Below are 23,761 nucleotides of genomic sequence, written 5' to 3' on the forward strand. Positions count from 1 at the left end.
TCCTGTTATTCCTAGGCATGCAATGCCCTCAGCTCATCGTTGGAAACTATTCATAAGAGAGGTTCTCGTTCTGTTGATCAGTTAGCACCTGAGTTTACACAAGAGAAACATTCCTTCCGGAAGGTTCTGTAGAGTTAAAGTTCCTGCCTTCTTAACTGGTTAACTGACAGAGCCATGGTATGCCTGAGTGAGGAAGCCAGGCAACCCTGGCCTTCTCCTTCAGCTGCCTTGGGAGATCACTTGGATGGATTCCTCTTCAGGGATAGTGGGGGACATAGTGTGCCAGATTTCACCAGTCTACCTTTCTTCCCTACTCTCTGCCAATCCCTCTACCCAAGCCCCACACTTTGAACAGGATTTCTTCTGACACTGCCTCCACATTCTTACTTGCCTCTTAAGCTTGGCTAGGTCTGACTGAGCTCACTCAAAGACACAAAGCCATGGCCTTGTTGGGGCTTTGGGCATCTGCCTGTGCACAGACTCCCAGCACAAGACTGCTGCTGACATGTTCTGTCCCATACTGTGTTTCCCTGCACCCTACGTTACATACCTCCACATTCTACAACATTCTATTGTCTTCCTTCGAATTTCACTACCTATTACTGAGAGGAAGATTTTGAAGGCAGAGATGTACTTCAATTGTTTACATTTCCCCCATGTCAGTAGTCATCAGAAGGCAAAAATCAAAAGCATAGATCTAAAATAGACTCTTAACAAACACTTTGTTTGTTAAGATTTGTTACCTTGAGCACATGCTAGGCTCTTCTTTGCCTACTTATCTTTCTAAACAAATTTATTTGATCAACATTAACCATTTCTAGACAGATTTTAATTTATGTTATTTCTTTAAACAAGAAATCCCTTAAACTCTTTTCTAAAAGGATACATTTTGTGGGTATATTTTTTAATTTTGTTGTCATTTTTGATCATAGAAAAATGTGAAGTATGGTTTTTATTTATTGAGCAATATGCAATATGCTATTGCTGGTTTTAAAAAGCATCATAGTGCATTTACCTCTACTGTTTGCCTTCAATATTCCTCATTTGCTTCTCCAAATTTACTTACTTGTTATAGGTACATCTGACTCATGTGTGTTGACTCTTCTTAAGTATTTTATTCATGAATATGTCACAATTGATTCATTCATTTGTGGTGAACAGTTAGTGGACATTTTAGTTAACTTCAATTTATCTGACTCTTTTTTTTTTTTCCTCAATGGCAAACAATGATTCATTAAACAAATTTGGGTGTATCTCATTTTTCCACAAATGTAAGTTTTTTTTCTAAGAAAGGTAACTAACATTATAATCGCATGAGCACAAAAGATACAATACCCTGCATTACTATTCCCATATTGCACCCTGATTATGTTGTAATGGTTCACAAATTCTCATTGGTAGCTTGTGAGAATTCTTCCCACATCCTGCCAAGATGATTTTTTTAATTTTTTCCATACTGATAGTTGTACAACAATCTTTTTTGTGTGTCCCTGAAGAAAGATACATATCTTCAGATTGAAGAAACTCGAGTCCTGAGCAGAACAAATAAAAAAATAAAGTCACACTTAGTTGGATCACAATGAAACTTCAGAAAAACAAAGACAAAGAAAAGTTGTCAGAACAACAAAAGAAAGACAGAATTTACTTACAACAGAAGGACAAGTAGACTGACAGCAGATTTCTCAGCGGTAACAACAGAAGACAGAAAGCAAAGGAATGATATCTTCAAAGTGCTAAGGAGAATTAAAAAAAAATCTGTCAAACTATAATTCCACACGCAAAAGTCTCACTCACAGTTATTCTATAAACGGTTTTATGTGTGCATCCCTAGCTGGTCTCCATATCTTCTTCACAAATGGACAGATACTGTGCTTTGGCTAAATGAGTCACTAAGTGTATGAAACTGATTAGCTGTCTAGAAACTCATGCTCCCTGGTCACATAATTGGTCCCAAGAGTAGGTATAAAATAAAGGTAGAGTCAGCTCTGAGACCTGTACAACCATGCCCTCGCCAAGCTTGGGGGATGCATATCCTTGTTTCTATCTCTGGCATCGGGGAGTCCCATTAGGAATATTTCCTTGAGATTAAAAAGAGGAAGAGGGGCCTAACAGGACTAAGAGAAAACGAGGTAAATAAACAAAACGGCAATTCGAGAAGTTCTACTCAGAGTTCATTTTTAACAGACTGGCGGTATAGCAGTGGTAGAAGTGAAATCAGGTCTATAACACAAACACTGTGAAATACAGGAGACAAAAAATAAACAGATAAGAACACTGCTCATCAGAAAATGATCCTTTGCAGAGTCATCTACAAACAACTTTGGATCTCAGGAAATACAGCAACTCAATTTCTCTGTACATACCCCCACCAAAGGCACAAAACCCATGTGTACCCGAGTGTCCTTATGTCCTACATTTATATTTATGTTATACGTATATTAAGCTAAAAACAACATAAACCATTTAAACCACAGAATTTAAGAACTGGAAAGTGTCTTAAAGGCCCTTTAATAGAACCCTTTTGCCACATAAATGGTGAGTCAAAGATCACCGATTACGTATGGAACAACAGAGACTGGAAATGACAGATGCAGGGACAGAACTTCTCATTCTGCCTCACAACCTCTCTGCATCCATGTAAACCAAATCCTCGGAGTGCCTTTCCTAAGGTATCATCAGTTTAAAGGCAGGCATTATTATTTTTATCTTCTAAATGTCTTGTAACAGTACCTACTATTCCAGGATTCCATGCAAGGTGAGATCCTAAAAAGGATAGGTAGAGAACCAAGTCTGGATGACCTTCTAATGTCTTTAAATAAGGGACTCAGATTTTAAGGTAAAATAAAGTGTATTTAGACAACGCACACACGCGCACACATAGTTCTCCTCTGTGGAAAAAATGTCCTATTCTAAACAAGTTGGCTATCACAATCCGTAGCAGTACATCACTATATAACTTCTTTCTAATCAATTATATGCCCGTGGGAGTTTAAAATGGTCAGAGAATAAATCTGCCTTTAAAAACAGCTTTATAACACCTTGTTGGATGACATATGTACATTAAATTGTGGTGGGTTTTTTTTTCTATTTTAAAAGGCTGTTAAGTTTCACAGAAGGGAGAAGGAACTGCCATTGGAAGCTCCTCCTGCGTGGGTAAAGGCCACAAGGAGGTTTTCCATATCAAAGTCATAGCCTCCTGCCTCCAAGCTTTTGAGCAAAGAGGAAACAGAAGAAGCCCCCAGAGGGGGAGAATCTCCTCCCTGCCAGCCTCTCTCTCTCTCTCTCTCTCTCTCTCTCTCTTTCACTCTCTCTCTCTCACACACACACACACACACACACACTCACTCATGAACACATCTGATGTCAAATGCCCCAGCCTCATTCTCTAAACTCTAGAATCAACGATCAGGAAATCAAGAAAAAAGAAATTCAGATGAGAAGAAAGATGTCACCTGAGAAGCTGGTTCAAGGACTGACTCGGGACTCTTGAATACTTAAGGCAGTGCAAATGATAGTAAATTACAGCTGGAGGTATAAGCAAGGTAAGGATGTTGGCTCAACCTATCCTGCATGATGGGACCATGACACTGGGTTATTCTGGGACAGGGCTCCTGAACATTGCTTGACATACAGACATATAGATCATACAGAGTTACAGACCATACACATCAAAATGAAGCCAGTGTGTGCAGAAGTTCATTTACCAACCACAGGAAAATCTGAGAGAGACTGCAGTAAGGAGCATATAAAGTCCAGAACAGTAAGCCTGTGAAAAAGATTGTCACTAGACCTACAAGTCTAGAAACAAAGATCTTCTGTGAATTGTAGAAAAACATATTGATACCATAGAAGTATATACTGGAGGTCCCTGCATGATAGCGTAGCAATTAAAGCCCTCCGCCTTGAATGCACTGGAATCCCATACAGCCACCGGTTCTAATCCCTGCAGCCCCACTTCCCATTCAGCTCCCTGCCTGTGGCCTGGAAAGCAGTTGAGGACGGCCCAAAGCTTTGGGACCCTGCACCTGTGTGGGAGACCCAGAAGAAGTTCTGGGCTCCTGGCTTCAGACTGGCTCAGCTCCAGCCATTGCGGCCGCTTGGGGAGTGAACCATCGGACGGAAGATCTTCCTCTCTGTGTATCTGCCTTTCCAATAAAAATAAACAAATCTTTTTTAAAAAAGAAGTATATATTGGTATAACAGACAAAGGAAGACAGGAACTTGAAGGAGAAGGGCCAGTGCAGATTGAGTGGTGGGAGAAAGGGGACCCTGAAGAGGATGAAAGGTTGTGATCTCCTGTTCTACCTGTTCCTGATCCCACCCTGCTGGGCAGAGCAGAAGTGATTCCTGAAGGAGCTGAGCGCATCAGAGGACAAGAGAACTTATCACAAGCCAGGAGCATCTGGTAACCAAACAGCAGGCTGAGACCCAGTGCTCTCTCTCCTTCCTGCCTCCCTCGGGTCACCAACAACAGACGAGAACTTCACCAGCCTCAATGCTACCTTTGCTGAGGTCAAGCAGGCACTCCCATCCAAAAATATCTCAAATGCCGAGTCTGCACGGTAGATCAACACTCGCCATGAAGACACGTCACCATCCTGGGTTTTATACATTCTAGGTATAGGGGCTGGGAGGAAGGCAGCAGCTCCTCAGTTTGCACATGCTTGGGATGTGACGGAAGATATGACTTGAGAAAGCTGTAGCTTAGGAAAATAATAGAGTTGATGCTCTGAATAAATAGGTTATGGCAGCTGAGGCTGCTTGACCAAACAAGAAACCTTGCAGGGAGAAAAGGAAATATACCAGGTGATATTAAAAATGAACTTAGAGAAGAGAAAAAAGGGCAGGGGAGGTATGGGCCTGGTGCTATAGCTTAATGGCTAAGTCCTCACCTTGTAAGCACCAGGATCTCAAATGGATGCCAATGTGGTCTGGGAAAGCAGTAGAGGATGGCACAAAACCTTGAAACCCTGAATCCATGTGGGAGACCCAGAAGAAATCCTGGGCTTCTGGCTTCGGAGTGGCTTAGTTTCAGCCATTGCGACCGCTTGGGGAATGAACCAGTGGATGGAGGATCTTTCTCTCTGTATCTTTCTCTATAACTTTGCCTTTCCAATAGAAATAAATATATCTTTAAAAAGAGACTTAAAGGCAGTATATCTTAGGCTGTCCACTCTCGCCTAGGGGATACTCACATTTTCACAGAAGGTTGCAAACAGGGGCCTGTGGAGTGGGGGGTTGGGAGGTGCTTCCCCTTGCTTGTCCTAGCTTTGGATACAGCATCCTGGCTGCACCTGACATGTGAGGCCAGATGTTTCCCTTCATCCCTGGAAATTTTTATCTCTGGATTATATGGAAGCCTACTACCTTACTTAGAAAAGAACCTGATACTCTCCAGTGCTAACTGTGCCTGACACTACGCAGTAGTCCAGGGAACTAACCGAGGAGGCCAAATGAAAACCAAATGGCACAGGGGAGGAAACGAACCCAAACAGAGAACTGATTATAAGGAAGCCAGTTAAGTATTAAAAATCACGTTCAGCAACAGGATGCCAGTGACAGGAGGGAATCTAGGTTTGGAGTACAATACAGGGCTGGCACCTGAATCATCCTTACCTCAATACTCTAGAGATTCGTGCACATCCTAGGGAAAAAATGAAAGCAGGTGGAACTAAAACACCAAGACTGAGCCCTGGGCCTGAGAGGGTGCTGCTGGAACCCAGCGACCCGATTCTAACAGAGAAGCCCCTTCTCACCTCCAGGCTGGCTGTCCCCAGGACCCCATGCCAAGGGGGCTATGGGAGATGGAAATCGCCAAAGCCGGATAACTTGTCCAAGGGCAGATACGTTGCAAAACAGGGAGTCCAGGAGCTGAGGCCATCCATTCACTTGTTTGGTCACTTCTTCTTTGGGGTTGGCTTGCTTCTCCTTTTCAATCTAGTTTACAAAGAAAAAAAAAGAAGAAAAATTCACAACACTGATAAGTGACATACACAAACTATGAGTGTTCAGTTGCTGTAACTGTGAATTTGCAGATGATTTTTGGGCTAATTTTTCTTAGGAAATTCAGTCTTAGAATTCTTCTCTTTAATGACTCAATTCTGGCAATCTCTGACCAAAACTGGCACAATCATTTTTTTTTTCACAGACTAGGCCTAGGAAACATATTCTTTCCAATTCTGGTATATTTGCTGCCAAAGCAAGCACAAAACATATTCTTAAAAATTTCTCCTGGGGCAGAGGTTTAGCATACCAGTTAAACTGCTAGTTGGTTTTCTTCAATTATTAGCTCGACTAATAAATTCAATATTCAGTAATTCCAGATTCCTACTAATGTTCACCGTGGAAGGCTGTACAGGTGACAAATCAAGTAGTTGGGTCTTTGTCACCATGTAAAAAACTCCAGCTGAGTTCCCAGCTTGATCCAGTCCTGGCTGCTATGTGTACCTGAGGCGTGAACCCAAGGGTAAGAGTCAGTTTCTCTCTCTCTCTGTTTCCCTCTCTTCTCTTCTTTCCTCTTTTTTTTATTTTCTCTTTTCTTCTGCTTCTAGCTCCCTGCCTCTGAAATAATCTAATTCTCCCATTTTTCATTGCTGCTGTTTTTCTGGTTAACTCTTGCAGGTAATTCAGAAACATAAAAAACACACTAAGGAAATAAAAATACACCCCACTCCTGGAAAAAACAAGTTTTTCTCTCAGACACAAAGATGTGAAGATACACACATGCACAGAGTTCATGCACTCACTTCATAAAATTACGACCACACTGATATGCTCCTCACCTGAGGGGGAACAGACTATGTTCAAGAAAGAAATCAACAATAAGCAATAAAGACACTATACAAACATGTAGCCCTAGACAAGCACTGCTTCCAAGTGTATTCAACTAGCATGTTCTATGACATCCCCTTTCGTTAGCACAACTCTATGTGACTACCTTAAAGGTGAGGCTGTGTTGAACAGTTCCAGAGCAACATCACTTTTTTAATTTGTAAAACAAAGTACAAGAAACTAAACGCATGCATTAGGAAGGTGGCATACTTTTATTCTTAGAATCAAACTTAAGGTAGTGGAGCCACAGTTTTTCTTGTAACGTAAGAATTTTTTTATATTAGTAATAAAATTGTATTTGGATATTAACAATAGCATTTTCCAGAATCTTCATCAATTCCTTCTACCTGAATTGAGGAAACTAGGAAAAATAAATGAAGTGGTATTTTATTGAAATTCATAGAGCAAGCTGTAGCCGAGGGGGATGGAACACATCCCTTGGAGTTTGGAGAAGGAACCTATTTACATTTTTCAGATTGCTTCCACAGCCTCAAGACATGGGGCGGCCTGGGTGTGTTCAAACTCCCTAAAGATCCTGCTGAATAAACACACTTGCTGAAATTAGCATGCAAGCCCACACACCACAGGAATCACCCTGTGCAGGCATCGCTGCTGGCAGTTACAGGGCATCTTAAATAGCATTAAGGATCTGATTATTTAACTGGCACTTCAATAACAGAAAATGGCGGCCACCTCCATGGCAATGCTAACGGCCAAATTATGCAACAGTCGCTGAATTCCAAAGGCACCAAGAGAGGCAACTAAATTAGAAAGGATTTGTTAGTAGTTGAGATTAAATGATAAAAAAAAAAAAGCACCCATTAGTAGCAGTTCTCCAAACACCCACTTATGTAGTCCTATAATATTTATGAGGTACCAAGCACTTAATAGCGTGCTAACTAATGAATTAAGTAAATAATGTCCTCCTTGTGCAGATGGGGAAAATGTAGCTTTGAGAGAATAAGTGGGCTGGCCAAAAAGAATCCATAGGCAGCACGCTGATTCCAGTGCCTCTGCCCACCCCAAAGTGACAGACTGCTGGGTGTATTCAGAGACCTTAGTCAGTCAATACCACTAGCAAACTCTGAGTCAGGCACTGGGACAGGACCTTCCCATCCTAACTTAGGCACAATTCAGTAAGGGAGATGGACAGGACAGTGAGCTGATGAAAAGCATGGAGGTATCAAGAGAGTCCAGGAAGAGGCAGGACACCTACTTAGCAAAACTGTGCAGGCTCTTAAGTCAAAGACCTCCTTACCACCAGAATTGCAATTCTGCAGACACAAAAGGGTTCTTCACCTTCTCAAAATAGCTCAGACATCATTCCTGGGGGTCCACCCAGGATAGAAAAACAACAGTTCACTTCTGTGACACAGGTCCTAATCATATCATTATGGCCCTTATTCAACTCAAACTCTAGCTACTCAAAGAGCCATCACAGTAGGCAATGGTTCAAAATCCATCCTAAATAGGTTACACGCCCATTATATCATTAATCTCTTTTCTGCATAATTTCCAACCACTTTTATCCATCTATATTCATCCAGCTCCCTTTACTGTAACCTTCCATGGTGAAAAATTTCATGCCTAGGTAACCTGGCATAGAACTTTTCAAAGACTTAGTGATGGCTACACTGCTACTTCCTTCACAAACCCAACTCAGCCAATCCTGCATCTTTTTGACACTTTTGACTTCGGACACCATAAATTTTAATTTAGTACCTTTCACCTTTCTTTACAACCCACCACAGATAATCTGGACCATCTGTTGGAAGGACAACTCTGGTCCATATTACTCAGCGTGCAGTCCTGTATTGCCTGTCACTTTTGCTTGGGAGTGATGGGAGAGAGGGTGGAAATTACTTGCTGCAAATGTGGATCTCCACGTCTCACCAGTGTCCTGATGCATAACATTTTCCAGGAGCACTTCCTGGTTGACTCTTCTTCCCGGAAGTTAGTAAGCATCATGTGACATATATGTATGGCAATGATATTTTCAAGTGCTGGGTATCAGAGTAGACATGCGAATCTCAAATACAATTAACACTTAGAATGAACTTTTGAAATACATTCATTTTCACATATTAAAGGGAATAAGAGTTGGCAAATATGTGTGGAGACAAGAGATCAGAGGAAATCACTGTATCTTCCCAATTTTTCTGTAAACCCAAAACTTTTCTTTTTCAAAACTGCTCTTATATAAATTTTTAAAAGTACAATAAAATCTGATTGTTTTAATAGCTGACCTACCTAGGAGATAGATGGACATGTGTTGGCCCCCCACTTCACTCTACCTGTATCACCCTCCTTTTGCCTACTCCTCATCCTCTCCTGATCTCCTATATGGAGCCCCAAACTCTTAAAATAGAGTCAAATCTCCCTTTTTAGGGCTCCACAGTCCAGTGCACCTACTGATTGTGACAATATAGAGCATTTACCATTTACATGATGGCTATTATCTGATTCTGTGTGAATCACAAGTGACATGTCTACATAACTGTCACAGAAGTATACCCTCCCCAGTACAGCCTATACAGCTTTCTAGGTGTGCAGTAAGGTTTGTGGAGTGACTGAATGAGTGTGTGTGATACTGAGAGCGAATTTAATATCAGATGACATATATTGGGATGATGGTAGGATGAGATGACTGATGCTCTTTTTTCTAACACAGATTCAGATATTCCAGTACAATCACCATTCTCTCTCCTTCTTAAACTGAGGGAAATAATCTGAACTGGGAAAAGGATGACTTCCAGTCCAATTTGATAGACATCAACAGACATGACCACCAAATCTAGAAGGAAAACAGAAGCCACACTAGGTATTTCAAACAGAGGGGATTTAATGTAGGGAGAGGATTACACAGGCTTGGTAAGGCTGGAGGAACGCCATCGTCATTAGTAAACACGGGAAGCGGCTACTAACCTTAGGGCCTGGGGTAACAAAAGGGAAGCGATGGTGTTACCATAACCTAGAAGCTTTGACAGGAGACCCCCCACGGCTGGCGCCTGGCCCTCTGATGGGGCTGCTGCGCGGCTGCTGCTTGGCCTTGGCCTTCTGAGGGGGGCGAGGCTTGGCTGGCGGTGGTCGGACCTCTGGGCGGGGACGTGGCTGACGCTCGGACCTCGGAGGGGACCGTGGCTTGGCTGGTGCTCTGACCACCACGGGGGATGCAGCTGGCTGGAGCTTGGGCCTCTGAGGGGATGCTGCACGGCGGCTGGTGCTGAGAGGGCCAAAAGAAGCTGGAGGCTGCAGCCAGGGTTCTCCATGGCGGCTCAGGGTACGCTGACAGGAGCTGGAAACCAGAAGGCAGGCCCTGCTCCTCCCTCCCCCACTCTAGCTTTCCCTCAGGTGCCTTCCACTATCAGAACCTCACAGGGAGCTGTCGGCCAGGGGGTACAGGGGAAGAGCAGCTGGCAGGACTCACCTGGTCTTCTGGCAAGCGCAGCAGATCCAGTCTTCCTCCTTCTTCTGGTAGAAGCAGCCACTCTTACAGATGCTGTACTTCCGGTCCACGATCTCCCGCTTGGAGTTGAGGAAGGTGAAGGGTGGGCAGCAGTGGATGCTGAAGTGCTCTGAGAACCTCTGGTTCTTGGAGAGTCGGGGACCCTCCTTTGCTGTCTTCTGACTCATCTCACTGAGGCAGGGAGACAGGGGAGACACAGAGCAGTCCATCAGCAGGGGAAAGCGTCTACCCCAGCGCTTGGTTCCAATTAACACCCACACCAGGCAAGTCTGAAAGATTACTTCCCTGAACAGCTGTGGGAAAGAACTAACTGAAGAGTTTGTTTGTTTCTGCACATGTTTTTTTTTTTAATATTTGGTAAGAAAGAAACATAGACTGTTTATCCCTTAAGTTTCAGAGACCCACTTAGGATCAGAAAAATATTACAAACACTGATACATACACACAAGAGCACACCAGCATCAGCAGATACAGCAGAGAAGAGAAATGACACTCAAGGGCTTATTGTAGGGTGGCTGCTTCACATTTTCTCACTTTCGTAATGTGACAGTATGATCATCAAATGACATCTGAGAGAGTCTATGGAACATGGTTAAGTTCAAGGCCAGGATGATGTAGACAGAGCTTGAATCCACCTCTGAGTGACGCCAGCACTCTGACGTGGCTTTGCACTCCTACTCAACCCTCCTAACCAAGGAGAGAGGCAGGAGTCCATGACTCATGATTTCACTGCATTTAGTCACAGAAAGCAGTCTGCGTGATAACAGCTCGTTAATATTCATTAAGATTTGCTTTGTGTCCAACTACATAGTCCATATTTTAAATGACCCACAAGTTCATAATGATGTCCAATTCTGGAACTACTTCGGGGTTCCTGAATGGAGATGACTAAGGCATACAAGCCACAGTCTAGCGCTGTACTGCCAGGTGCAACAGCCTCCTCAGGGCATGGTCCACCATGCAGGTGAAGCAGGCGGCTGAACACAAACACCAGAGGGTGAATCCTTGATGACAGTGGAGTTGCTAGTCCAGACCTGGGCACTTGAACTCTGAATACTTTCACTCAAGAGACAAACTGCTACCTTGGTCTAATCACAGTTACTCCCATTACAAGCAATGAAATACAACTGAAATTCTCAGATTCCTCATCCAACAGAAATAATAATGACAATCTTTAACTCAGAGGGCCTTGAAAACATCAAATAAATTAAAAACCCAGCACAGTATTCCATGAGTATAACCTGATTAATAATAAATTCTATTTCTCTTTGACTGGGAATCCATTTAAACGACCATTCATATTCTGCAGAATTTTTAGACTCATTTTATACATACCTCTGATGGCTTTTAACCCAAGCATTAACCACATCTTTATGTACTTTAGTGGCTAACCATCAATTATCATAAACATTATACATGTTTCCACAAAAGATATCACCTAATTATGAACTGCATGGCAGCATAAAGAGAAATATAAACAAATTTGAAACTGCAAAATACAATCTTTTCTAAACTCTCCAGACATTTCCATATAATCTAAAACCAAAGGAGAGAGAGAACTGAAGTATGCCTTCGAAGCAGGAGAGGTGAAGAGCAGGTAGATGCTCCTGCTAGGAGCATTCCACATTAGCCTGTGTTGATCACATGTGAATTCCAACATCACCCTTCCAGGCAGTCTCTATTGCTCCCTGTCTTTCAGATGAATAGGCTGAGGCCCCAAGAAGTTTAGAGAACTCTACAACACAGCCTATAGCAATTTTTATTTTTGGTCAGTGAAATATACCCACTCGCCCAAGTGATGGTCTATCCAGGAGATGAAGGCCAAAGTCCACAAGGAAAGTGCACTTTCCCTAAAGATAAGACCTTTTACTGGGGGTGGAGGAGAGAGTGCTTCCAGTGGGACCCAGCTGTTTCAGGTACCCCAAAAGGGTGCTTGATTATTCCAAGCACTTAGATTTTTATCCCATAGGACTTTTGCCCCTTGCTTCTTTTCCACCCAACAACTGTACAGCATATCCCTCCACTCATGGAAGGCCCTCAGCTCCTCCACACAGATTCTACAAAGCTTCTGGCTCCCATGCACACTGTGTACTACCTGTGAAGAAGCAAGAGCCCCATGCTGGAGCCTCTGGTCTTGATGGCAACTCATCCAAAGCTATGCATTCCCTCGGGGTGGGGCCTGAGGACCAGCCTCCTGACACACTTGCACTGCAACCTGCCTCACACTACTGCTGCTGCTGAAGTGAGTCCCTAAGCTGCTCCCCACCGCCACTATAACACACTCACACACATACATAAGCCATCTCAAACCTGCCTAGGAAATCCTACAATACCATACAACACCCACCATCAAGATTTTGAGATCTCAACCACAAAAAAGAGAAAACATGAACAGCTTCTCCTAGCTTTCTGTGTCTCTCCCTCCTTGCCCCTCTCCTTTAGGGTGGAAGGGCTCTTTCTGTCTGGCAAAGACTTCCCTCCCATTGTATCCTCTTTCCAGAGAAGACACCAAAGCTACAACTCAGCCTTCTTGGCAGAAGGGATGTCATATCTACAGCGCACAGAAACCATGTGATCCGAGTTGTTTGACATGCTTATTATGTGAGGTGCTCATGCATTTTGGAAATAAACAATACAAAGAACAATGACCAAAAAAAGTATTAAGATTTTAATATGTCTTTCATCATATCTATCTATGGGAAATGAGTTACCAATAACAGTTGAAATGAGTCACTAATATCATCGATATAGAGCCCACTGTGACTCAGGCCCACTTCTAAATCACTCCTTCATCCAGGTAGCCCTGACAATAAACCTAGGGAGTAGATACTATCACGTGTATCCTCATTTTATAGATGAGGAAATGAAGGCTCAAAAAAGATAGGTAAGCAAGAATAAGCACAGTCGTGAGGTGGGACCCAGTCCACCCAGTCTAGACAGGGAAGACAGGGCCTTGGTGATATCCAAGCGGTGACCTCACCATTATACCTAACGGTAGGGGAAGGGTGAAAGTGGTTGCAGTGAACTACCCGCCAGGGGTGGCTTCCTTCTCACCCTTGTTAAGGGATGCAGTGGGCAAGAAGGCTCCCGCAATAAGCTAACAGTGTGCTCCACAGAACACAGAATCTGCCCTCAAGTTCACCATCTGGAGAAGCCTGAGTAAACAAGGTCACAGCTTCTGAGGCCTCCCCTGTCATTGCCTCCAACTTCCTCCACGGCAGGGCTGCAACCTCTCACTGCAGCCCAGCCTGCCCTCCTGCATGCCTTCAAGTGCTTGGGAGGGACCACAGAAGGCAGTAACTGGGAATTCCAACTCTCATATACTGTTTGCAAGAACAAGAGAAAATGTCTTACATGTAAAATGTTAAGGCATTTTGAAGCATGGAGCATTGACTTCAAGTCCTTAAAATATTTATAAGCCTTGAATGTATTTTTTAAATCTCGCCTCTGCTTCATAATTTAATATTTACTCTCTGAAAGTCAATACCCTTGAAAGGGATAAAATTTTTTAATTTCATGTTCTGTGAGGAGAGACAGAAATAAAATATATATTCAGTAATAATGTGAGAATATACATGGAAAAGACTTACCCATGGGGACAGGGGAAAAACAGTAGAAAAAAAAAAACCTAATTTTATTTCTGCATAGTCCTCAGAAGCAGAGATGGGAAAGAAATTGCCAGAACACATAGAGTGAAGCATTCATTATTCTTCCCCTTTCCTAAAATTAATCAATGTTATTTAAATAGAGGAGGCAAGTAGAGAAATCTTTGCCTTTCTATTAAAAAATACAATGTGGGGCCTGGCGGTGTGGCCTAGTGGCTAAAGTCCTCACCCTGAATGTGCCGGGATCCCATATGGGTGCCGGTTCTAATCCCGGATGCTCCACTTCCCATCCAGCTCCCTGCTTGTGGCCTGGGAAAGCAGTCAAGGACGGCCCAATGCTTTGGGACCCTGCACCCGCATGGGAGACCTGGAGGAGGTTCCGGGCTCCTGGCTTCGGATCGGGACAGCACCAGCCGTTGCAGCTCACTTGGGGAGTGAATCATCGGATGGAAGATCTTCCTCTCTGTCTCTCCTCCTCTCTGTATATCCGCCTTTCCAATAAAAATTTTTAAAAATTAAAAAATAAAAATAAATAAAAAATACAATGTGAGCCTTAAGAATTTTATTTTCATTAATATTCTTAAAATTGGTTTATTATGGAAATATATTTAATCATTGGAAGGGCAACTGCATATTGGGCAGCTATTGTAAAAGATGTTTATGAAGAGGTTGCATGGACATGAGAAAATGACTCTGTGACACCAACTGAAAGCCGTAGGCAGCTTGCTCAGTGACTGGCAGCACCCCTGGTAACCACCATCCTTATTGAAGGCATCCGGGAGTCAGTGGCGCAGCCCACATCCAGACAGCCTTCAGCCCGGCAGGTGCCTGAGGCACTTCTACAGGTAGCAGTCCTGCTGACCCAACACCCATACGGCCCTCAGGAGTAGGGAACCTATATGTTTACTTTGGACAGATGTTTCTGGAATCCAAATCTTGGTGCTAATGTGAAGGATTAGAAACTGCAAATAGGAGCTATTGAGACAATCTATTTGTGACCACAAAGGACCCCCACTAAGAGGGTGTCAGATCACACCAGGCCGTCTGAGTAAAGAACAAACCCATAAAGTGTGTACAGGAAAATACAGTCAAATACAACACTGACACTCGGTCACTCACTCCAAGTTCCACTGGGCACCTGAAAGTGCCAGAAGTGCACAAGACAAGGAGTGTCCCTGTACTCACACAGCTCAGGGGACAGAGGGACAGGAACACGAATTAGTCTCTCCTCTCCTGATATCCGTCACCCCAGGATAGCACACTCCACGCCTACTGAGATGTGATTAGGACTCTGATGGACAGGAACTGGGTGCTGGGAGACACTATAACAGCCCTACAAAACACAAGTGAGGGACTGGAGAGATTAGTTTGTGATCCAAAAGTGAGTTGGGCCGTCCTCAGGTAGTATAACCCTAAGCATTCAATCTAATGTACTATGCATGCTTAATAAATGCTCAGCACGGTGGGAAGGGAAGGTCCACTAGATATCATATGTGATCACCATTGCTTAACATCGAACTTAAAAACCCAGCCAATACACATGCACACGTGTGCACACGCGCACACACACACACACACACATATTGTGAGCCTCCACAAACTATTAGAACTAATTTAAAAAAGAGTCAAACAGAATTCTGGACAAAGATCCACATACAGAAATCAAAAACCATTTCTATAAATCAGGAGGATCCAACCAACATATAAAATTTGACACGAAAAAAGACATTTTCACTGACCATAAAACCACAGGACACTTACAGGTAGAAATACATCAGATGACAGATTTATATATATGTAAAACCTTCATGAAGAAATCTGCAAAATCATTTTGAAGGCTGAAAAAGAAATGTTCAGTATCATAAATACACTGAGTGTTTTTGAGTAATTCTGTAAATTTAACATAACTCCAATCACAATGGTTTTCATGTAACTTACAATTCTGTGGTTCTATGGAAGTAAAGCTAATTTGAATAAGACTGAGAAGTGAGTGTTGAGATTCACTCACTACAAACTCTACTGATTCAAACAGCATTGGCTTGGGAGGAGCAATAGATCCAGGAAATCAAGGAAGAGTCCAGAAACAGAATCACCTATGGATAGAAATTAACACATGGAGAAAAATATTTTTTTTAAATAGGAAGTGAACAGACTGCTCAAAAGATAGACAAAATGGAATCAGATCAAAGACTTTAGTTAATAACAGCATATACTTGGCATAAGATATAAGCTGCAGAGCCTGGCGTAGTAGTCTAGCAGCTAAAGTCCTTGCCTTGCATGCGCCGGGATCCCATATGGATGCTGCTCTATGCCCCAGCTGCCCCACCAGATCAGCTCAGCTCTGGCTGCTGCGGCCACTTGGGGAGTGAAGGAAGGAAGATCTACCTCTCTGTCTCTTGTTCTCTCTGTGTATCAGACTTTCCAATAAAAATAATTAAATCTTTTTTTAAAAAAAAAGATACAAGCCAGGGGGCCCGGCGGCATGGCCTAGCGGCTAAAAGTCCTCGCCTTGAATGCCCCAGGATCCCATATGGGCGCCGGTTCTAATCCCGGCAGCTCCACTTCCCATCCAGCTCCCTGCTTGTGGCCTGGGAAAGCAGTTGAGGATGGCCCAATGCTTTGGGACCCTGCACCCGCGTGGGAGACCTGGAAGAGGTTCCTGGTTCCCGGCTTCGGATCGGCGCAGCACCAGCTGTTGCAGCTCACTTGGGGAGTAAATCATCGCATGGAAGATCTTCCTCTCTGTCTCTCCTCCTCTCTGTATATCTGACTTTGTAATAAAGTAAATAAAATCTTTAAAAAAAAAAAGATACAAGCCAGGCACTTGTATTTATGCATTTATATATTTAATTTACTTAAACTTCATAATGGGATCAGCATTGTGGCACAATAGATAAAACTGCCACTCATGGCACGGACATTCCATGTGAGTACCAGCTGGAGTCTCACTTAAACCACTTCTGATCCAGCTGCCTGCCAATGGCCTGGGGAAAGCAGCAAACGATGGCTCAAGGCTTGGACCCCTATTGCCCATCTGGGAGACCCAGAAGAAGCTTCTGGCTCCTGGCTTTGAATTGCCCACAAGCCCTGACCACGGAGGTCATCCGTGGAATGAATTAGAAGATGGAACACTTCTCTCTCTCTCTCTCTCTCTCAAATTTCTCTTTCTCACTCCCTCCCTCTTCTCAAACAGATGCTTAGAAAATAAAATGGAGGCAAAAAAAAAATGGTATCAGCAAATGATGGGGAGGGGCAGGTGATCAGAAACCACAAGAAACCATCCCAGGCCCTGTATGTGAGGAATGCGTACCTGTGCTTGCAGAAGAGCTGTTAGGGAATAACACCTGGGGTGGGGATGGAGTGAAGGGTCTGGTTTCCTGTAAACCAGAGCTTGCATCTAACGTGACCCTAATCCCAGCCTCCCAAAGGCTGCTCAGCACAACCCCTCAGCTGTGAGAAAAATTCTCAGCTTTCCCTGCTGAGCAAGCACATTACCCAGTCACCAGCTCCTCTGGAGAGTTTGATAGTTTCTAACAACTTACTGATCTGCTCTTCCAGAAGCTGCACTTGGTTGGGTGTAGTCACACACATTACAAGATGGCTGCTGTGTGAATCAGTCAAGGGCAGCAAAAATGTCAGGCTTAGGACCAGGACCTGCTGCTTCTAAGGATATCTTGAGCTATATGTCCTTGTCCATCCATTTGTCTCTCTGACAATAATTATGTTTACAAATTAGCCCAATGAGTGTTCAACAGCAAATTCTTTGGTGACAAACTGATGACAGAGAGCAGGGAATTCTATCCAGAGTTATTGGAATCAGATGGCTTTTCAACGGTATGCTGTGAGTAGCCAACATCTAGCAATGACATGGGAGCCTGCTCAGACCACACAAAAACAAGGGAATACGGGGAGGAGGGAGAGGGCCATATTTATCAGCCCATTTTTGGACACAAACTAAAGCCATTCTAAATTCTAAGTCCGTCCTAAGTGCCCTTGTGGCTTTGGACTTTTGGGCAACAAACACAAGCTACAATGGTTCAAAATCATATCACTGGCAGACAACTATCTCACAGAGCTGTGCAAAGGTTCTTTCGGATGGGTTCTACCTGATCCCAGCTAGCCAAAGGAGAGGCACAGGTTCAGCTCTTCCTCAGCATGCAGGTAATGCAGTTCGCAAACGCTTCAAGAACAAAATCCTTGCTTATTGATATTTAAGGTTACACAATACATGCCTTTAGTTTGTGGACAAATAATTCATATTGCAATCATATCTGGATGAATAATCCTGTCATTCCCTAAAGACTGAAGGGACAACAGGGCCCAGCTGCTCTCCACAGGCAGCCCTTGGGCGATCCTTTCTCCAGGCCCACTTTTCCCCAGTCTGTCCCTCACAAGGTCATGGTGGCAATGCTAAATGTACCCCATTGCTCACATTCAAAGGCTCCAGAAGGTCTCCACAGATACGGATCTAGTCCTCACTTTTTCTGGCATGGGAAGACCCTCATGATTTGATCCTTGTCTACCTTTTCTGCTCCCCCAACCCCTCAACTCACTGCTGGAGGCCAGATACATCAACCTGTGTCAAACCATGTGTCCTTGAACATGCTGTTTCCTCTACCTGAGTAGAAGCAACAGTTGGTGACATTGTACACGAGCAGTGGTAACAAGGATAAATCCAAAGCACACAGCCTGAGCAAGGGGTTCATGGAAATGTTTACCAAGGGAAAAGAAAAGTTCGGGAATTTGAGTTCAATTTTAAATGCATTCAAGTTAAGGCATCTAAAGTCCTCTGGATGGAGATATCACATGGAAAGTTCCTAAAAGGAGTATGGCTGCAGAGAGAATTGGCAAGTACAGATGTTGGAGTAAGCCATCGGGGGGACAGGGTTGCCCTGGTGGTAGAATGTAGGATTAGAAGAGGCTCTGACTGAGCCTTGAGATACAGGTGAGACAGAAGAGGAAAAAATGGCAAAAGATAAAGACCAGTCAGAGAAGCAGAGGGAACCTAGAAACATGTTTTATTGTGACAACTAACGAGAACAAGCGTTCCAGAAGAGGAAAGAGGCACCTTTGCATGATGACTCTGAGAGGTAACGTGACGTGAAGACTCTAAAAGTACATTTGGCTATGTGCTATGGCAGCAATTAATGCTTCACCAAGACTGATTCCTACCAAGTGACTAAAACAGGACTCATATCCAAGGGCTCCTAGACAGAACAGGGGCTGAAGATTCAGAGAGAAAAATGATAGGAAACTCAGACCAGAAACTGGAGAATGGGTGAGAAGACAATTAATGGTAATTAGATAAGCATGGTTTCCAGAAGAATCCGGAGGGCAGCATGTGGAGGTAGGAGGAGGTTGGCTGTTTGTTTATTACAATGAGAGATTATAGAACTTAAAATTGTTGTTGGGAAGAATCCAGTATGGAAGAAGACACTGAAATAAAATTAGAGAGGCTATAGCTAGCATTCTTAGTAAAATCTTAAAAAAAAAATTAGAATTCACGGCACATGCTAGCCGCTGGGCTTTGTTAGGAGACAAAAAGTTCCATTTATTGAAACCCATGAAGTTCCATTTATTGGCTTTCATTTTTTTCAGTGAAATGAGAAGCAAGGTTAGCAGCTAAGAATGAGAAAGTTGGAGATTTGAGAATAGAGTGGGTTTTTAAAAAGATTCTGGCAGAAAGGAGCCTGAAAGTCTTAGATCTTACAAAAAAAATGCACATCTTAGTATAGTATTTCTTTATTTCACATGCTTAGTACCTTTAGAGTGTTTAATTTACTAAGCATGTCAGGCTTCCTCTCCAATCCATTGGTTATTAACCTAGAATGGCATCAATCTGCTCCACTGAGTTCTTCTCCAATAGTTCTCTATAGCTCAGGTGCAGACATGAGGAAAACAGATAGGTTCATCCAAGATCTAGATTTGCCAGAGAATTTGCAGAAAAGCTGAGATGATGTGTTTTAGAATCTACCAGGAATAAGAAGACAATATGAGATAGAAAAGGGTGATGGATAAATGCATACATGAATGGGTCCAAGAATGGAAAAGTCAACTTAAAGCACCTAATGGAAGACTGATCCTAGTGGGGCTCTTAAAGCAAGTTGGAAGGTCGAGAAGGAGATGCTAGATGTTTGCACTGCCTGCTTGATGGAGCAGTGCCAAGTACTGACAAGGTCCAGCACATGACAACAGATAGATGAGGCAGAGTGGATAATTCACTGGAACAGCAAATGGCTCGTATACATATCTACTGAAGTCTATCTAAATTGATGAATGGACTTGGAGCAGACAGGAAGGGAGGTACCTGGAAACCACCAAGGAAAGAGAAGCGGTGACTGAGATGTCACACCTATAAACTTCCTAAGCAGAGAGCGAAGGTGCAGTGGAGTGCAAAGTGGCAGTGGAAGGTCACTGGCCCCACTCTCAAACTTGGAGCTACTTGGAGTTTAAAAGGACATTCTCTTGGGAGGTTAACAGAAGAAACTCTGCTCTCAGAGGAGTGGTTTGATTCAGTTAAGACCAAGAGATGGGAAGACTCCTGAGTTTGAAGATATAGAAGGAGGAAGTCTCTTTCTCATAGAATACCTGCCCCCCTGTACATAACCACACGGGTTTGTCAAGGATGGACAAATGGGAGCTTGGCTTACAATCTCTGATGCACGGAAACAATCTTTACATCCCTACTCCCAAAACTCGGCATACTGTGAAACACCAAAACACACTGAAATAATATTTAACTCTTACTGCAAGTCTGATTACTTGGTATTTTTTGCTGTTCTACATTCGGCGGTGACATTCTGAATACCAGTTACTATTATACAATTATTTAGATACAGATCCAAAAGACTCATTTGTACCTGTATTTTCTTCCACACACATTTGCCGATTAAGTCTCTGATATGAGCTTGTCTTGGTATCATTTGCTTCTATTTTTCCCTAAAAGTGAAACAGAACATGTTAACGTACTGTTTGTATTGCTTAGATTGCAGATAAATTCAAATGTGTTATACATGAAGCTTCATTCTCAGAATCCTACAAGGAACAGGTTTTATTATTTGGGGCTAACAAATACAAATTTTTAGAAGCTACTTTAATACTAAAAAGAAAAAAATTCTATATGTCCAGTTATTTCATTGTCATTAAGTAAAAAAGCTTTAGTTTCCTTTCCATTTCTTTCATTAAGCTCTACAAGCCTGAATTTTTTAAATGAACTTTTCAAAAAAAGACTTATTTTTATTTGAAAAGCAGACTTACAGGGAAACAAGGAAAAACAGATAGATCTTCCATCCACCAGTTCACCTCCCAAACGAAGCTAGGTTAGTCAACTCTATGTTTGGTATACGCTTGCAATAGGGAAATCTCAACTGAACTTGAGCTGTAGTTATACAACAAGGTGGAGGAATCCACCATGGTGGGAGGGCTTGGGGAGGGGTGGGGAGAACCCAAGTATCTATGTAACTGTGTCACATAATACAATGTAATTACTGAAGTTAAATAATAAATAATTAAAAAAAAAAAAAAGCCAAAAGCCTGGAGCTTCTTCTGGGTCTCCCACATGAGTGTACATGCACAAACACTTTAGTCGTCTTCTGCTGCTTTCCAGGCATATTAGCAGGAAGCTGGATCAAAAGTAGAGTAGCTGGGCTCAGTGCGGTGGTCTAGCAGCTAAAGTCCTTGCCTTGAACGTGCCAGGATCCCATAAGAGTGCCAATTCTAATTTTGACAGCCCCATTTCCCATCCAGTTCCCTGTTTGTGGCCTCAGAAATCAGTTGAGGATGGCTCAAAGCCTTGGGACCCTGCACCTATGTGGGAGACCTGGAAGAAGCTCCTGGCTTCTGGCTTCAGATCGGCTCAGCTCCAGCCACTGCAGTCACTTGGGGAGTGAATCATCAGACAGAACATATTCCTCTCTGTCTCTCCTCTTCTCTGTATATCTGAATTTGCAATAAAAATAAATAAATCTTAAAAAAAAAAAAAAGAGTAGAGTAGCCAAGACTCAAACTGGTGCCCATATAGGAAGTTGGCATTGCAGGCAACAGCTCAACCTACTATGCCATGGTGCTAGCCGCAAGTTTACTTATAAAAATAATGAATAAAATTCCAGAGTCTGGTTCTAAAAATGAAAATCTTTTATAATTAACTGAATCACCCCAATAAATGAACTAAAGTAATGCCATTCTCCCCTACAGTTTCAGAAAGATATGCATTTCTCTACATGTAAACCAATTGGAGGACTCCAACATGATAAGACATAAAATTGAGAACTTCCAAGGGATATATATGTTATTTTCCCATGCAATAAAAAGATTTATGTGACTATTAAACCCTTCACCCATTCTTTCTCAATACACCCACACTACACTCACTGGTGTTACTTGAAAAAAAGATACCTTTTAAGATTATGAAAATCCCAGACAAAAACCAATAACCACATGAGAAAGCTATCATTCTGATTGGCTGCCTTAGTTGATAATGAGTTATTATAGTAATAACTATACCAGGGAGTTTTCTATTCAGAACTATAAATCTCTGTAAGAACACCAAGTTAAATCTGGTAAGAATCACAAGCAGGTTCCTCAGCTCATCTGCTTGACACAGTAAATGACTCCCTTGAGTCTGTAAGCATTCTTAGTTTTAAAAGAATCAATCAGACATGATGCAATGGCAAGCACTGAGCTGATATTCCTAATCAAAACAATAACGTTAAATAAAAATATGTAAAAGAAGTGTTCCCAGGTAATGGCTGGCAGGGTTAGGATCCCTGGGAGAAAAAAAGGCAAAAAGGTTCAAGTCCAAGTTCAGCCTGGATTTCCTCTGAAGCTATTTTGTTCAAACCATTGTATAGGAGGAGAAAGGAGCCCAAGCAGAATGAAGAAACAGAGATGAGAGTGAGAGGGCCGGGTGTGCTGTTTTGACACAGTGGGTTAAGCTGCCATGTGTGACTCTGGCATTTCATATCTGATCATCTTCTCATGACTACTAAAATGCAGATGCTTTGCCCATCATTTTATCTCAATGTCCACAACTTTAACTCAGTGTCTGCCACAAAGACTCTCAACAAACACTTGCAGGACAAATGAATGAAATGAAACGTGACGTATGCTTGTGGAGCATCCGGGGAGAGCTACTGGATGCGGGCTTCCAGGCGGCTCCAAGCTCCTGGAGTCCCCAACGGGCATCAGGCACTAGCAGGCACCGTGCACCAGTACCTGAAAAGCACCAAGGGGTTATATTTCAACAACAAAGCACCAAAGCTATCCCATGTACAGCTACTAGGAAACGTGCAACTGATTAATAAGCCCATAACTCTTTGAATAGTCTAAAATAGACCAAAAGCAACATTCTAGACTTTAAGTTATAAACGAAGGTATTCTCCAACACAATATGTATCTTGATGAACCATAATTCCAAACAAAACTACCTTGTTTAAAAATATCTGGAGAGGGACCAGCCCAATAGTTCAACCAGCTAATCCTCTGTCTGCAAGCACTAGCATCCCATATGCGTACCAGTTCATGTCCCGGGGCTCCACCTTTCAACCAGCTTGCTGCCCAAAGCTTGGGAAAGCAGCAGACCTCGGGACCCTCCACCGCAGGGAAGACCCAGAAGAGGGTCCTGGCTCCTGGCTTTGGATTGGCTCAGCTCCAGCCACTGCAGCCATGCGGGAAGTATACCCGTGGATGGAAGATTTCTCCTTCTGTCTCTCTGCAATTCTTCATTGCAAATCAAATGAATCTCTTAAAATTTTTGGAGTAAAATTCTATTCATATTACAAACAAGATACAAAAACAACTGAAATCTGTTTTTGGGCTAATTTTCCCTGTTTCACATTTTGAGATACGTTTATTTTTTATA

At 42.8% G+C, this 23,761-nt stretch overlaps 1 protein-coding gene across 4 annotated transcripts; it reads right to left on the reverse strand.

Moving 5' to 3' along the window:
- Nucleotides 1-1,388: 1,388 nt before the first annotated feature.
- Nucleotides 1,389-20,872, reverse strand: MOBP (myelin associated oligodendrocyte basic protein). Of its 4 annotated transcripts, XR_004996705.2 has the most exons (6): nt 20,763-20,845; nt 15,664-15,740; nt 10,259-10,468; nt 5,757-5,937; nt 1,650-1,733; nt 1,389-1,532 (listed from the first exon to the last, which is right to left on the reverse strand). XR_004996705.2 is itself a non-coding variant. In XM_058678781.1 (4 exons), exons 2-4 carry the CDS (start codon nt 15,675-15,677, stop codon nt 9,793-9,795), a joined length of 558 nt encoding a protein of 185 aa, XP_058534764.1. In that variant the 5' UTR covers nt 15,678-15,740; nt 20,763-20,855; the 3' UTR covers nt 9,675-9,792. The 4 variants fall into 4 exon arrangements, 3 of the variants coding, with proteins under 3 accessions (XP_058534764.1, XP_036353394.1, XP_058534765.1); XM_058678781.1 differs by lacking the exons at nt 1,389-1,532; nt 1,650-1,733; nt 5,757-5,937 and adding an exon at nt 9,675-10,126 and having other exon boundaries at nt 20,763-20,855; XM_036497501.2 differs by lacking the exons at nt 1,389-1,532; nt 1,650-1,733; nt 5,757-5,937 and adding an exon at nt 9,675-10,054 and having other exon boundaries at nt 20,763-20,841.
- Between the last annotated feature and the right edge of the window lie 2,889 nt (nt 20,873-23,761).

Source organism: Ochotona princeps, chromosome 21 (genome assembly GCF_030435755.1).
Source record: "Ochotona princeps isolate mOchPri1 chromosome 21, mOchPri1.hap1, whole genome shotgun sequence".
Classification (NCBI taxonomy): Eukaryota; Metazoa; Chordata; class Mammalia; order Lagomorpha; family Ochotonidae; genus Ochotona; species Ochotona princeps.

Bases quoted from the DNA above. Each gene is read 5' to 3' on its own strand.
- MOBP (XM_058678781.1), bottom strand. The intron at 10,127-10,258 runs GTGAGTCCTGCC...TCTGGTTTCCAG, and splicing joins TGCGCTTGCCAGAAGACCAG to CTCCTGTCAGCGTACCCTGA.